Source organism: Colobus angolensis, unplaced genomic scaffold, assembly GCF_000951035.1.
Source record: "Colobus angolensis palliatus isolate OR3802 unplaced genomic scaffold, Cang.pa_1.0 Scaffold492, whole genome shotgun sequence".
NCBI lineage: Eukaryota > Metazoa > Chordata > Mammalia > Primates > Cercopithecidae > Colobus > Colobus angolensis.
Window position 1 is genome coordinate 442,671 of NW_012118399.1, and position 12,316 is coordinate 454,986.

The 12,316-nt window shown below is 38.7% G+C and overlaps 1 protein-coding gene across 1 annotated transcript in view; it reads left to right on the plus strand.

Annotated features, from left to right (window-relative positions):
• Nucleotides 1-12,316, plus strand: part of LOC105524243 (thrombospondin type-1 domain-containing protein 7B) — a 543,827-nt gene that overhangs the window by 415,690 nt on the left and 115,821 nt on the right. Inside the window, exon 14 of the mRNA XM_011959437.1 lies at nt 4,795-4,928. Coding sequence (XP_011814827.1) covers nt 4,795-4,928 — 134 coding nt within the window. The remainder of the gene's footprint in view (nt 1-4,794; nt 4,929-12,316) is intronic.

The following is a 12,316-nucleotide window of genomic DNA, read 5'->3' on the forward strand; positions in this document are numbered from 1 at the left end:
TTGTTGTTGTTTTTGTCTATATAAAGTAACAGGCATCATCTAATTTATAGGCAACTTTGAAAAGTCTGTTTCTGGCTTTCCTTTTGCAGGAATTTAGAACTATTAGAACTATGTTCATTGAAAAAGTGTTCAGTGTCTCTTAGAGGATAGTGATGTGCCTGAACAAACTAAACAGGCAGAGCCCGTGCACCACTGGCCCCTATAGAATTGGCATCTCACCATCTCAGTGTGAGTGTGGGCATTAGCTTCCCTCAAATTTCAGTTACTTTTTTTCCCTGTAAGTAAGGATCATACCAACCTTGTCTAACTCCAATGAGTGTGATGACCAAGATTTAAGACAGAATACCTTACATAAGCTATAAAGCTCTACACAGTATTATTGTGGTATCATTGCTGACCAGATACTATTAATGGGCATATTTGTACAGCTTGTGGGAATGGTTGTGTTAGTACTAAAACTTAGCATTGCATGCATTATATTGTACACAAACAGATATAAATGCATGATTGATAAAAATGGAAGCACAACTTCTTTGTGTAAATGTGATCTTCTCCAGTCAGTCAGACCAATCGGCATGGAGGAAAGCATAATTTAGTTGCTGATTGAATAAGAAAAGGATCAGAATGTGGTAAATTGGGGGAGAGTATAGCCCAGGGAACCCATTTGGGGGGAAAGTGTGAGCCATGAATGAGAAAAGAGAGAAAGCATGGACACCTATTGAATGGCTAGGAGTAAGTTCATTGAATTAGGGGACGGGATCCTAGGCCTGATGAGAGGCAAAACTGGACATCTTATGGAAAGAGCTCACAACATTTGGAGAAGAAGCAATCTCATACTGCTTTATTGATCTCAGTGTTCCTGAGACCATTTCCCCTAACATTCCAATGAAATTGACATTGAATATGACTTGCCAGGATCTCTGGTCCCAAATGGGCCTTTGAACTGGTTTCCAAGTTCTACTGAGCAGCCACAGTGCCCAGCATGGAGGTCTCAAGCCTGAAGGCTTCTACCTGGGTCTTGACTTGCAGCTTCACTAGAGTAAAGGTTTATTGCTACAGAAAGGCAGAAGTTGTAAATTTTCTATTTTTTATGTGGTTGTTGTTAAAGGATTATTTCTTTTATTTGAGTCCTTGAACCCTACAGCTCTGACATACAAGAATGACTTCCACCAAGCCCCAGTAAGACCCGGCTTTTATGGCAAGGAAGTCAGTCTGTAGCTAGAGAAGCAGTATCAGAAAGCAGTACTTAGTTAAATTAATCAATTACAATGAATGGAGGCTTATTTAATAAATATTTAAAAACTGACTCAATGAATGAGTTTATGATATGACTCTGGAACTGGCAAAATTATAAAAACACAATTCCCCAATGAAGAAATAACAAATAGGACTCATTACTAGGAGAATGAAATGTTGCCTCTCTCAGAGGATTTGGTCTTTTCAGTGGCATTTTTTAGCATCTATGGCCCTATTAAACCTTGTTATTTTTTCCCAATTTGTGCCATTCAGAAATGGATTTCATTTAACTTTCCCATGGCTCATTTCTCTCCCTTAGAACATTTTCATGTGATTCCGTGATAAAGTCCATGCAGCAACACATTTCCATTATAAAGCTATAATAAGCACCAACTAAACAGCAATGTAAAATAGGCAGAGCATAAAAGACTGACAGGAGAAGGAATTGGGCATCTGGGTAGTTAATTTTTATTTTTGAATGCCCTGCTGCCTTTTTGTCTTTTGTGGGTGTTTTTGGTCCTCTAGATAAGATTCCTTGCCTGTTGGACAAAGGCTTTAAGGAGACATTTTTCACAATTCTTAAAAGATATTTTTTTTTTCAACAAGAAAATCATCAACTGATACCTTTCAATGACATAGTGAGATTGCTGTTCTTCACCCAAGTTCCATAATGGAAAGAAAAGATTTTTATTTTTGTTCCTTCTTATCATCCTTTGTGCTTTGTAAAATATCCCTTACTCATCTCATGGAGTGGGACTGTTTTCTCTAGAGAATTAAGTGAGAGGCATTTAGCAACCTGAGTCCCTTCAATAATTAGTTTCAATTCAACCGATACTTATTAATAGCCTCCCCGTCACCTTATGTCTTGCGAAAAATATGCATCATGAAAACACAGCCTCTCCCTGCAGAAGACACAAATTTTTTCCCTGGTAGACACTTAAACAAATGCTGACAGTTCAAGTATAACTTTGGTTACAATCAGAAGCATATGTATGCATGGAGGGTTCAAATTGTGTCTCTCTGAGCATATTCACACAGTATGAAATAGACATATAGCTTTTGGGACTAAGGTGAGATAAAGAGCTAAAGTAATGAAAGGCTAAAAGATACACAAAGGAGTCCAGGTGCCTGCTTTTTTGAGTGTTTGCTCCCCTAGCAGCCTAACATGTGTCCCTAACAATACCACTGCCCAGCCCCAAACATGTACACCCTGGCTTTATTATCTGGCTTAAAACTGGGACTGTCACTGCATGCCAAAGAAACACTAACTAGGGTCAGAGGAAGAGCCTTATGTTGTGATCGGGTTAACTTGGACTTTAAAGCAAGAGGGTAAGGATTTGTTGGCTAGAATGAATAGCATGAACAATTCTTAAGTGATAGACACATATGGGGAAAATTTTCAAGTAATTCCATGAGAATGGAGAATCTTGTTTAAGAGGTGCTGTTTTAATGCTATTACTCAAGAAGGTATCCCCACATCTTCCTACACAGACCTTCTCCCTGTCTTCCAATAGCTTGGCATTGCAGATAGCTATCCTGCTGCAGGTGCAGACAACTGGAGCATAAAGAGTATAAGCAAGAAACCAATATACAATCAGGTGGTCAAATGTTTATACCAAAGGTACATGCAACTAAACAAACAGTTTTTCATTTTCAGTTTGGCTTTATATGGAAGGGAAGGTGAAAATCTAAGTTCTACTTAGTATTGATAGCTTTAGAAAAAATATTTTCATTTCAGAGAGGTTATCTCAACCATTTGCTCTTGAATTCATGCATGAAATATAGGAGAAATTAATTTTCAAATTAAGTTTTTCATCCACCCCCTGTTTGCACAAAGTACTTTGACAGAGGTGCTCTCTTCTATCTCAGGGGAAATCCAAAAAGCTTTGTTTAAATTAATAGATATTAAAGGGTTCGGAGAATGAAACCATAAATTCAGTGAAAGCATCATTGTCATAATGCAGTCAGATCAGCTATCATCAGCTCAGTTTTAGTATCTGGTTGGTTGGGGTCCTATCTCTTCATTTTTATAGATTATTCTCTTACATCTACTATCCTATGACTGTTATGGGAAAGACTTTTTGGATATAAGATATCACCCCCTTATTCTAATGTAGGAACTGCTTCTGACCCTTTCATTCCATTCTTGGCAGCATTCACAGCATGAAATGTGATTCTTTTATTACTTAATTCCTTTCTTTCCACACATCCATTTCCACTTCTATTTTCCCATCTCCTTTCATTTTGCCCTCACATATTTGTGACTTTGTAGTTTATCTTCTTGTGAGTTCTAAGTGAGAGAGCCAAGTAGAACCAGATAGTTAAAAATAGTTTCTGACATTATTTTGTGATTCCTCAGAGGCAGTCTTGCAAATCACCTTTTCTCATTTGATTTTTACCTAACATGCTGACAGTGCTCCAATCTTGTCTTTTGATTATCCTATTACATAGTGCCTTCCTTTGCATTTAGTAAAAACATACAAGCAATGGTTCTGTTTGGATAATGCAATCTAGTTATCATTTATAATTTTATGGGATTAGAAAGGCAAGAGGAGGAAAGGATTGAGACTTAAGTTATTACTTAAAAGGAAAAGCATGAATTAACTACACTGGTGATAGGTGGAACCACTCTTTGTAAGCATGCCTACAATTGAGCCATCTTTGTGATCGTGCAATGGAACAGTGTTCTTTTTCTTACCTATTTCCCATATTAAGGAGCAATGCAATTGAAATGCAGCCACAAAGAGGCAGACAAACTCAATTGGCTGCCCACTGGGATACCATTTCAACTAAAAAAAATCACCACAAACAAATGCATAGGAAATAACCTAAGAATTCATTTACTATACTCATTGTTTTCACCATAAAAGTGTAAATATTCATAGTCAGTAATCATGCAGAACCACTAACAGTTTAGCAGCATTTCTCTTGGTGTGTGTGTGTGTGTGTGTGTGTGTGTGTGTATGTGTATCTGTTTTAGCTACCCTCTGAAAACAACCTACATATAGCTAAATTTATATGAAGCCACAATACACAGGAGGCTAAATGATTGCCTGTTCGCATTGATCATTTGGGGGCATAAAAAGAAATTTCTGGTGCAAATAATACCACTTTTCTTATGCATTATAAGAACCTCTTATATTCAAGAATAATTTTCCTTATATATGTTTGTTTCAATTGACATGTTAAAGTACATCTGAGAATACAATATACCATATAATTGAGAGCTGGACCATCTAATAGATGCTGTGTGAGCTCTCTGAGGCAATGAAATGATAATGGAATTCCTATTCTTGGCACTAGAAAATGACTGTCCTTTGTTCTCTTCTGTGAAAGCATACCATCATATTTTAGTTGATTTCCCCTGTATGCTTCTTTAGGCAAGTCAGTAAATTCAGAGAAGCCAAATCTATCTTGCTTTTTGGGAAAGTAATTTGGCTGTTTGGGCCAGAGTGCAGTTTCTTGGGTTATGTTCAGCAAGCATTACTAAAAGATAGGCTATTTTTCTATAAGTTGGATAGTTCCTCATAATTGTTTTTTCTTTCCTGTTCTTGACAGGTACATGAGGCAGTCCCATGTTACAGTGAGTGCAATCAGTATTCCTGGGTTGTAGAACACTGGTCTTCATGCAAAATCAACAATGAGCTGAGGTCCCTGCGCTGTGGAGGAGGAACACAGTCTAGGAAAATCAGGTGTGTGAAAATGGAGAGATTTGGGAAATAGGGGGAAGTGGAACTTACACATTTTTTATAAAAACAGCAGTGATGTTCATCCAAGTACACTCGATTTTCATGACATATACTCTGGTTTTTGCTCATCTTTGAAATATTCATTGAAATGTGTGCGTCCTGACCTGCCACATGTGTATAGTAGGGTTCCCTCTGCGGTGCAGCCATAATCCTTTAGCATATCCTGCAAATGACATTGGTGTGAGAACCACCTGCATGGAGCAGGCTGGTGTCACTCCACTGATTCATGGCCATCATTCTTAACAAATTAGGAGATTCTGACTGTGTCGCCATTTCTCTCTTTTGCATTATGGTTAGTATAGTTGATGAACATTTTTCTTAACTGTGGATGTTGATAATTAAAAAGGTTACTTTAAACCCCATGATTAGCCTTGGAAACTAAAGTCTGAGAACGCCTGTGAACAGTAGCAATACATGTTAATACAAAAGGAACATATCTCTGAGAGAATTTAGTGAATACTAGATTATTTACTGTGGAAACCGATTTGAAGTTTTTGGTTTATAAATATAGCAATGTTAACCAAAGGAAATACATGACCTGAGTTTGTCAAGATGGTCTATTTTGAAACGATTTTGAAAGAAAGAAGAACAGTGTCCTTACCAACTGAGGATAATGGCAATGAACATTAGACAATTAAAAAGGCAAAAGTTACAATATTTATACATAATGATTAGTATGTAAAATAAATAAGAAGCATAACTTAGTTAACTCCCGCACATGCATAATGTATTATTTTGTCAGATTTAGGAAACTGTGTTTCAAATGGACAGTCAGTGTCCAAATCAGGTAGCTGCCTATTGAGTTAACTGTTGGAAGTCAGTTGCAAGGCAGAGCCTGGTTATGTCATTGATTGTTATTCAACATCTGTGAAATATACTTTATTCAGTAATTGAGTATATACCCACTATTTATGACAGTCTCAATGTTGCAAAATCACTGGTAGTCATGTTGAAAGGAAGAGCTGCTGACAAAATTATAAAGTTGCTTCTCCCCACCAACTGAAGCAAATGGCTAATAGACAAATTATCTTTCTTCCATTTGTTCATTGCCCTTTCTTCTGGGAACTCAGATGCTCAGGCCGTTGCAAATTTGGGGCTTTTACCTCTTTCTTTTTAAAATCTCTGTCTCCTGTGTCTTACTCTCTCATGGTTTTGAAAAACAATGGACCAACCTAGCTTATAAAGTAATATGTAAATGAACTGTGGCATCTCTTACTTGTATCCTATTCAGGCCTCTTAGAAATATTCAAGGAAAATCTCAGAAGAAAAAGAAAAGGTTTAAGAGAATAAATTGCTGTGGACAGAATTGTGGAAGGTTTATTGAGGAAAACACACTTGAACAAGAAGGCCTTTCAGTCATTTGCCTCAGCTTAAACCTACAAAGCCTAATATAATACAAGCAGTATAACTACCAAGCATTACTCTACAATAGGATGAATTGTATATCTTCTAACCCCTTCCCCACAAAAAAAAATCTGTATGTTTAAGTTCTAACCCTCAGTAGCTCAGATTTGGAAATAAATAGGATCTTTAAAGAAGTAATTAAGGTAAAATGAGGTTATTGGTATGGGTCCTAATCCATTCTAACTGGTGGCCTTATAAGAAGAGAAGACTAGGACACAGACATACATAAAGGAAAGACCATGTGAAGACAGGGAGAATATGCCCATCTATAAACCAAGGAGAGAGGCCTCAGGAGAAAAAAATCCAGATTACACCTTGATCTCAGACTTCTAGTCTCCAGAATTATGAGAAAATAAATTTCTGTCATTTAAGTGACTCAGTCTGTGGTATTTTATTATGGTAGCTGTTTCAGCTCTTTTTATTTTGCTATAACAGAATACTAGAGACTTAGCAATTTATAAAGAAAAGAAATTTATTTGGCTCATGGCTCTGAAGGTTGGGAATTCCAAGGACAGAGCAGCAGCTTCTGGCAAGGGTTTTAGTACTGTTTCATAACATGGCAGGAAAGATGTGAGAATGAGACTACAAGAATGAGCCAAGCTTACTCTTACAACAGTCCATTCCCATGAGAACAAACTCACTTGCATAAGAACTCAATACTAGAATAATGACATTCATAAGGGTTCCACCTTCAAGACTCAATTACATCTTAAAGACCTCACATCTTAGTACTATTACACTGGCAATTACATTTTCAACACATGAATTTTAGAGTGACATATTCAAACCATATCATTCTGCCCCAGCCCCCTAAAATTTATGTCCTTTTCACTTGGTGGAAGCTTCTGGCGAGGGCTTTTTGTACTGCATCAAAATGAAGTGGAGGGCATCACATGAAGAGAGGGCAACAGCTTGCATGTTAGTTCAGGTCTTTCTCTTTCTCTTCTTATAAAGCCACCAGTCTCATCATGGTGGCTCCACTCTGATGAATTAATCTAATCCTGATTATGTTCCAATGGCTCCATCTCCAATCAACATACACATTTGGGAGATTAAGTTTTCAATACACGAAATTGGGGGAACACATTCAGCCCACTGAGGTAGCCCTAGAAAACATACATACTCACAATGCACCGTGCTGTATGTACATAATTACTTCTAAATATGTGAAGCAGATTTTCCAGTTACCGTGCATTCTGAACTATTATTGACCTTAAAGTCTTATAATGAATCGAATAGCTCATCTGTTCTCTTTCTTAAAACCTTCCAACTGTAGGACATCTTCATAGTTCATCCATGACTATAATCAATTATTAAATCAAAAATATTTTTGAATATTTGCCTTCTATGTATCAAATATTGTTCTAAGCACATCAGATAAAAGAGTGAATAACATTTTTGTCCTCCAAGAATTGACAATATAATGTCACTGGGTCGAATTTGGTCCATTTGCTCACATGCAGTGGAAAGCCAAACACTGAAGCACCAGGTTTTTGCAGCAAGAAAAGTTCATTGTAAGTTCGTTGATAAGGAGGTAGGAGGAAATGTTTAAATCTGCCTCCCTGAGTTAGGTCATGTTTTATAAGCATAAACAACAAGGTATGGTCTGATTGGATCTTGCAATAAGGTGATGCTGAGAGACATGATTCGAGTGGATCCTCCTATAGGGTGATGCCGGGGACTTGACCTGATTGATCCTACATCCTATTGTGCAGTATCCACCTCTTAATTCAGTCCCTCTTCTGAGTACTTACATTCTCCTGGTGCTTAGTTCATCTGGGCATGCCCACTGGGTTTCATAACCTTTAGTGTAAGGGACCCATGGCAACTGAAAAACAACTCAGAAGGTGGCGCCAAGATGTCCGAATAAGAACAGTTCCAACCTCCAGCTCCCAGTGTGAGTGACACAGAAGATGGGTGATTTCTGCATTTCCAACTGAGGTCTGGGTTCATCTCACTGGGGCATGTCGGACAGTGGGTGCAGGACAGTGGGTGCAGCCCAACAAGTGAGAGCTAAAGCAGGGCAAGGCATCGCCTCACCCAGGAAGCACAAGAGTGAAGGGAATTCCCTTTCCTAGCCAAGGGAAACCATGACACACAACACCTGGAAAATTGGGTCACTCCCACCCTAATACTGTGCTTTACCAAGGGTCTTAGCAAACAACACACCAGGAGATTATATCCCCCGCCTGTCTCAGAGGGTCCCATGCCCACGGAGCCTCCCTTATTGCTAGCACAGCAGTCTAAGATCTAACTTCAAGGTGGCAGTGAGGCTGGGGGAGGGGCGCCCGCCCAGCTGCGGAAGCACCTGCGCAGCTGGGAAGCTCCAACTGGGTGGAGCCCACCGCAGCTCAAGGAGACCTGCCTGTCTGCCTCTGTAGATTCCACCTCTGGGGACAGGGCATAGCCAAACAAAAGGCAGCAGAAACCTCTGCAGATGTAAATGTCCCTGTCTGACAGCTTTGAAGAGAGCAGTGGTTCTCCCAGCACAGAGTTTGAGATCTGAGAACAGACAAACTGCCTGCTCAAGTGGGTCCCTGACCCCTGAGTAGCCTAATTGGGAGACGGAGCTTCCAGAGGAACGATCAGACAGCAAGATTTGCTGTTCAGCAATAATCAGTCTTCTGCAGCCTCCACTGCTGATACCCAGGCAAACAACGTCTGGAGTGGGCCTCAAGCAAACTCCAACAGACCTACAGCTGAGGGTCCTGACAGTTAGAAGGAAAAATAACAAACAGAAAGGGCATCCACACCAAAACCCCATCTGTATGTCACCATCATCAAAGACCGAAGGTAGATAAAACCACAAAGATGGGGAAAAAGCAGTGCAGAAAAGCTGAAAATTCTAAAAATCAGAGCGCCTCTCCCCCTCCAAAGGAACGCAACTGCTCGCCAGCAACAGAACAAAGTGGGATGGAGAATGACTTTGACGAGTTGAGAGAAGAAGGCTTCAGATGATCAAACGTCTCCGAGCTAAAGCAGGAAGTACAAACCCAGTGCAAAGAAACTAAAAACCTTGAAAAAAGATTTGACGAATGGCTAACTAAATAATTAATGTAGAGAAGTCCTTAAATGACCTGATAGAGATGAAAACCATGGCATGAGAACTACATGACAAATGCATAAGCTTCAGTAACCAACTCGATCAACTGGAAGAAAGGATATTAGTGATTGAAGATCTAATGAATGAAATGAAGTGAGAAGAGAAGTTTAGAGAAAAAAAGAGTAAAAAGAAATGAACAAAGCCTCCAAGAAATATGGGACTATGTGAAAAGATCAAATCTATGTCTGATTGGTGTATTTGAAAGTGATGGGGAGAATGGAACCAAACTGGAAAACACTCTGCATGATATTATCCAGGAGAACTTCCACAACCTAGAAAGGCAGGCCAATATTCAAATTCAGGAAATACAGAGATCGCCACAAAGATATTCCTCGAGAAGAGCAACTCCAAGACACATAATTGTCAGATTCAGCGAAGTTGAAATGAAAGAAAAAATGTTAAGGGCAGCCAGAGAGAAAGGTCGGGTTACCCACAAAGGGAAGCCCATCAGACTAACAGTGGATCTCTCGGCAGAAACTCTCCAAGCCAGAAGAGAGTGGGAGCTGATATTCAACATTCTTAAAGAAAAGAATTTTAAACCCAGAATTTCATATCCAGCCAAATTAAGTTTCATAAGTGAAGGAGAAATAAAATCCTTTACAGACAAGCAAATGCTGAGAGATTTTATCACCACCAGGCCAGCCCTACAAGAGCACCAGAAGGAAGCACTAAACAGGGAAAGGAAAAACCAGTACCAGCCACTGCAAAAACATGCCAAAATGTAAAGACCATCGATGCTAGGAAGAAACTACATCAACTAACGAGCAAAATAACCAGCTAACATCATAATGACAGGATCAAGTTCACACATAACAATAATAACCTTAAATATAAATGGGCTAAATGCTCCAATTAAAAGACACAGACTGGCAAATTGGATAAAGAGTCAAGACCATCAGTTTGCTCTATTCAGTAGACCCATCGCATGTGCAGAGACACACATAGGTTCAAAATAAAGGAATGGAGGAAGATCTACCAAGCAAATGGAAAACAAAAAAAGGCAGGGGTTGCAATCCTAGTCTCTGATAAAACAGACTTTAAACCAACAAAGATCAAAAGAGAAAAGAAGGCCATTACATAATGGTAAAGGGATCAATTCAATAAGAAGAGCTAACTATCCTAAATATATATGTACCCAATACAGGAGCACCCAGATTCATAAAGCAAGTCCTTAGAGACTTATAAAGAGACTTAAACTCCCACACAATAATAATGGGAGACTTTAACACCCCACTGTCAACATTAGACAGATCAACGAGACAGAAGGTTAACAAGGATATCCAGGAATTGAACTCAATTTTGCACCAAGCAGACCTAATAGACATCTACAGAACTCTCCACCCCAAATCAACAGAATATACATTATTCTCAGCACCACATCACACTTATTCCAAAATTGACCACATAGTTGGAAGTAAAGCACTCCTCAGCAAATATAAAAGAACAAAAATTATAACAAACTGTCTCTCAGACCACAGTGCAATCAAACGAGAACTCACGATTAAGAAACTCAATCAAAACCGCTCAACTTCATGGAAACTGAATAACCTGCTCCTGAATGACTACTGGGTACATAATAAAATGAAGGCAGAAATAAAGATGTTCTTTGAAACCAATGAGAACAAAGATACAACATACCAGAATCTCTGGGACACATTTAAAGCAGTGTGTAGAGGGAAATTTATAGCACTAAATGCCCATAAGAGAAAACAGGAAAGATCTAAAATTGACACCCTAACATCAAAATTAAAAGAACTAGAGAAGCAAGAGCAAACGTATTCAAAAGCTAGCAGAAAGCAAGAAATAACTAAGATCAGAGCAGAACTGAAGGAGATAGGACACAAAACCCTTCAAAAAATCAATGAATCTAGGAGCTGGTTTTTTGAAAAGATCAAAAAAATTGATAGACCACTAGCAAGACTAATAAAGAAGAAAAGAGAGAAGAATCAAATAGACGCAATAAAAAATGATAAAGAGGATATCACCACTGACACCACAGAAATACAAACTACCATCAGAGAATACTATAAACACCTCTATGCAAATAAACGAGAAAATCTAGAATAAATGGATAAATTCCTGGACACATACACTCTCCCAAGACTAAACCAGGAAGAAGTGGAATCTCTGAATAGACCAATAACAGGCTCTGAAATTGAGGCAATATTTAATAACCTACCAACCAAAAAAAGTCCACGACCAGATGGATTCACAGCTGCATTGTACCAGAGGTACAAGGAGGAACTGGTACCATTTCTTCTGAAACTATTCCAATCAATAGAAAAAGAGGCAACACTCCCTAACTCATTTTATGAGGCCAACATCATCCTGACACCAAAGCCTGGCAGAGACACAACAAAAAAAAGATAATTTTAGACCAATATCCCTGATAAACATCGATGCAAAAATCCTCAATAAAATACTGGCAAACCGAATCCAGCAGCACATCAAAAAGGTTATCCAACATGATCAAGTGGGCTTCATCCCTGGGATGCGAGGCTGGTTCAACATATGCAAATCAATAAACGTAATCCAGCATATAAACAGAGCCAAAGACAAAAACCACATGATTATCTCAATAGATGCAGAAAAGGCCTTTGACAAAATTCAGCAGCTCTTCATGCAAAAAATTCTGAATAAATTTGGTATTGATGGAATGTATCTCAAAATAATAAGAGCTATTTATGACAAACCCATAGCCAATATAATACTGAATGGGAAAAAACTGAAAGCATTCCCTTTGAAAACTGGCACAAGACAGGGATGCCCTCTCTCACCACTCCTATTCAATATAGTGTTGGAAGTTCTGGCCAGGGCAATCAGG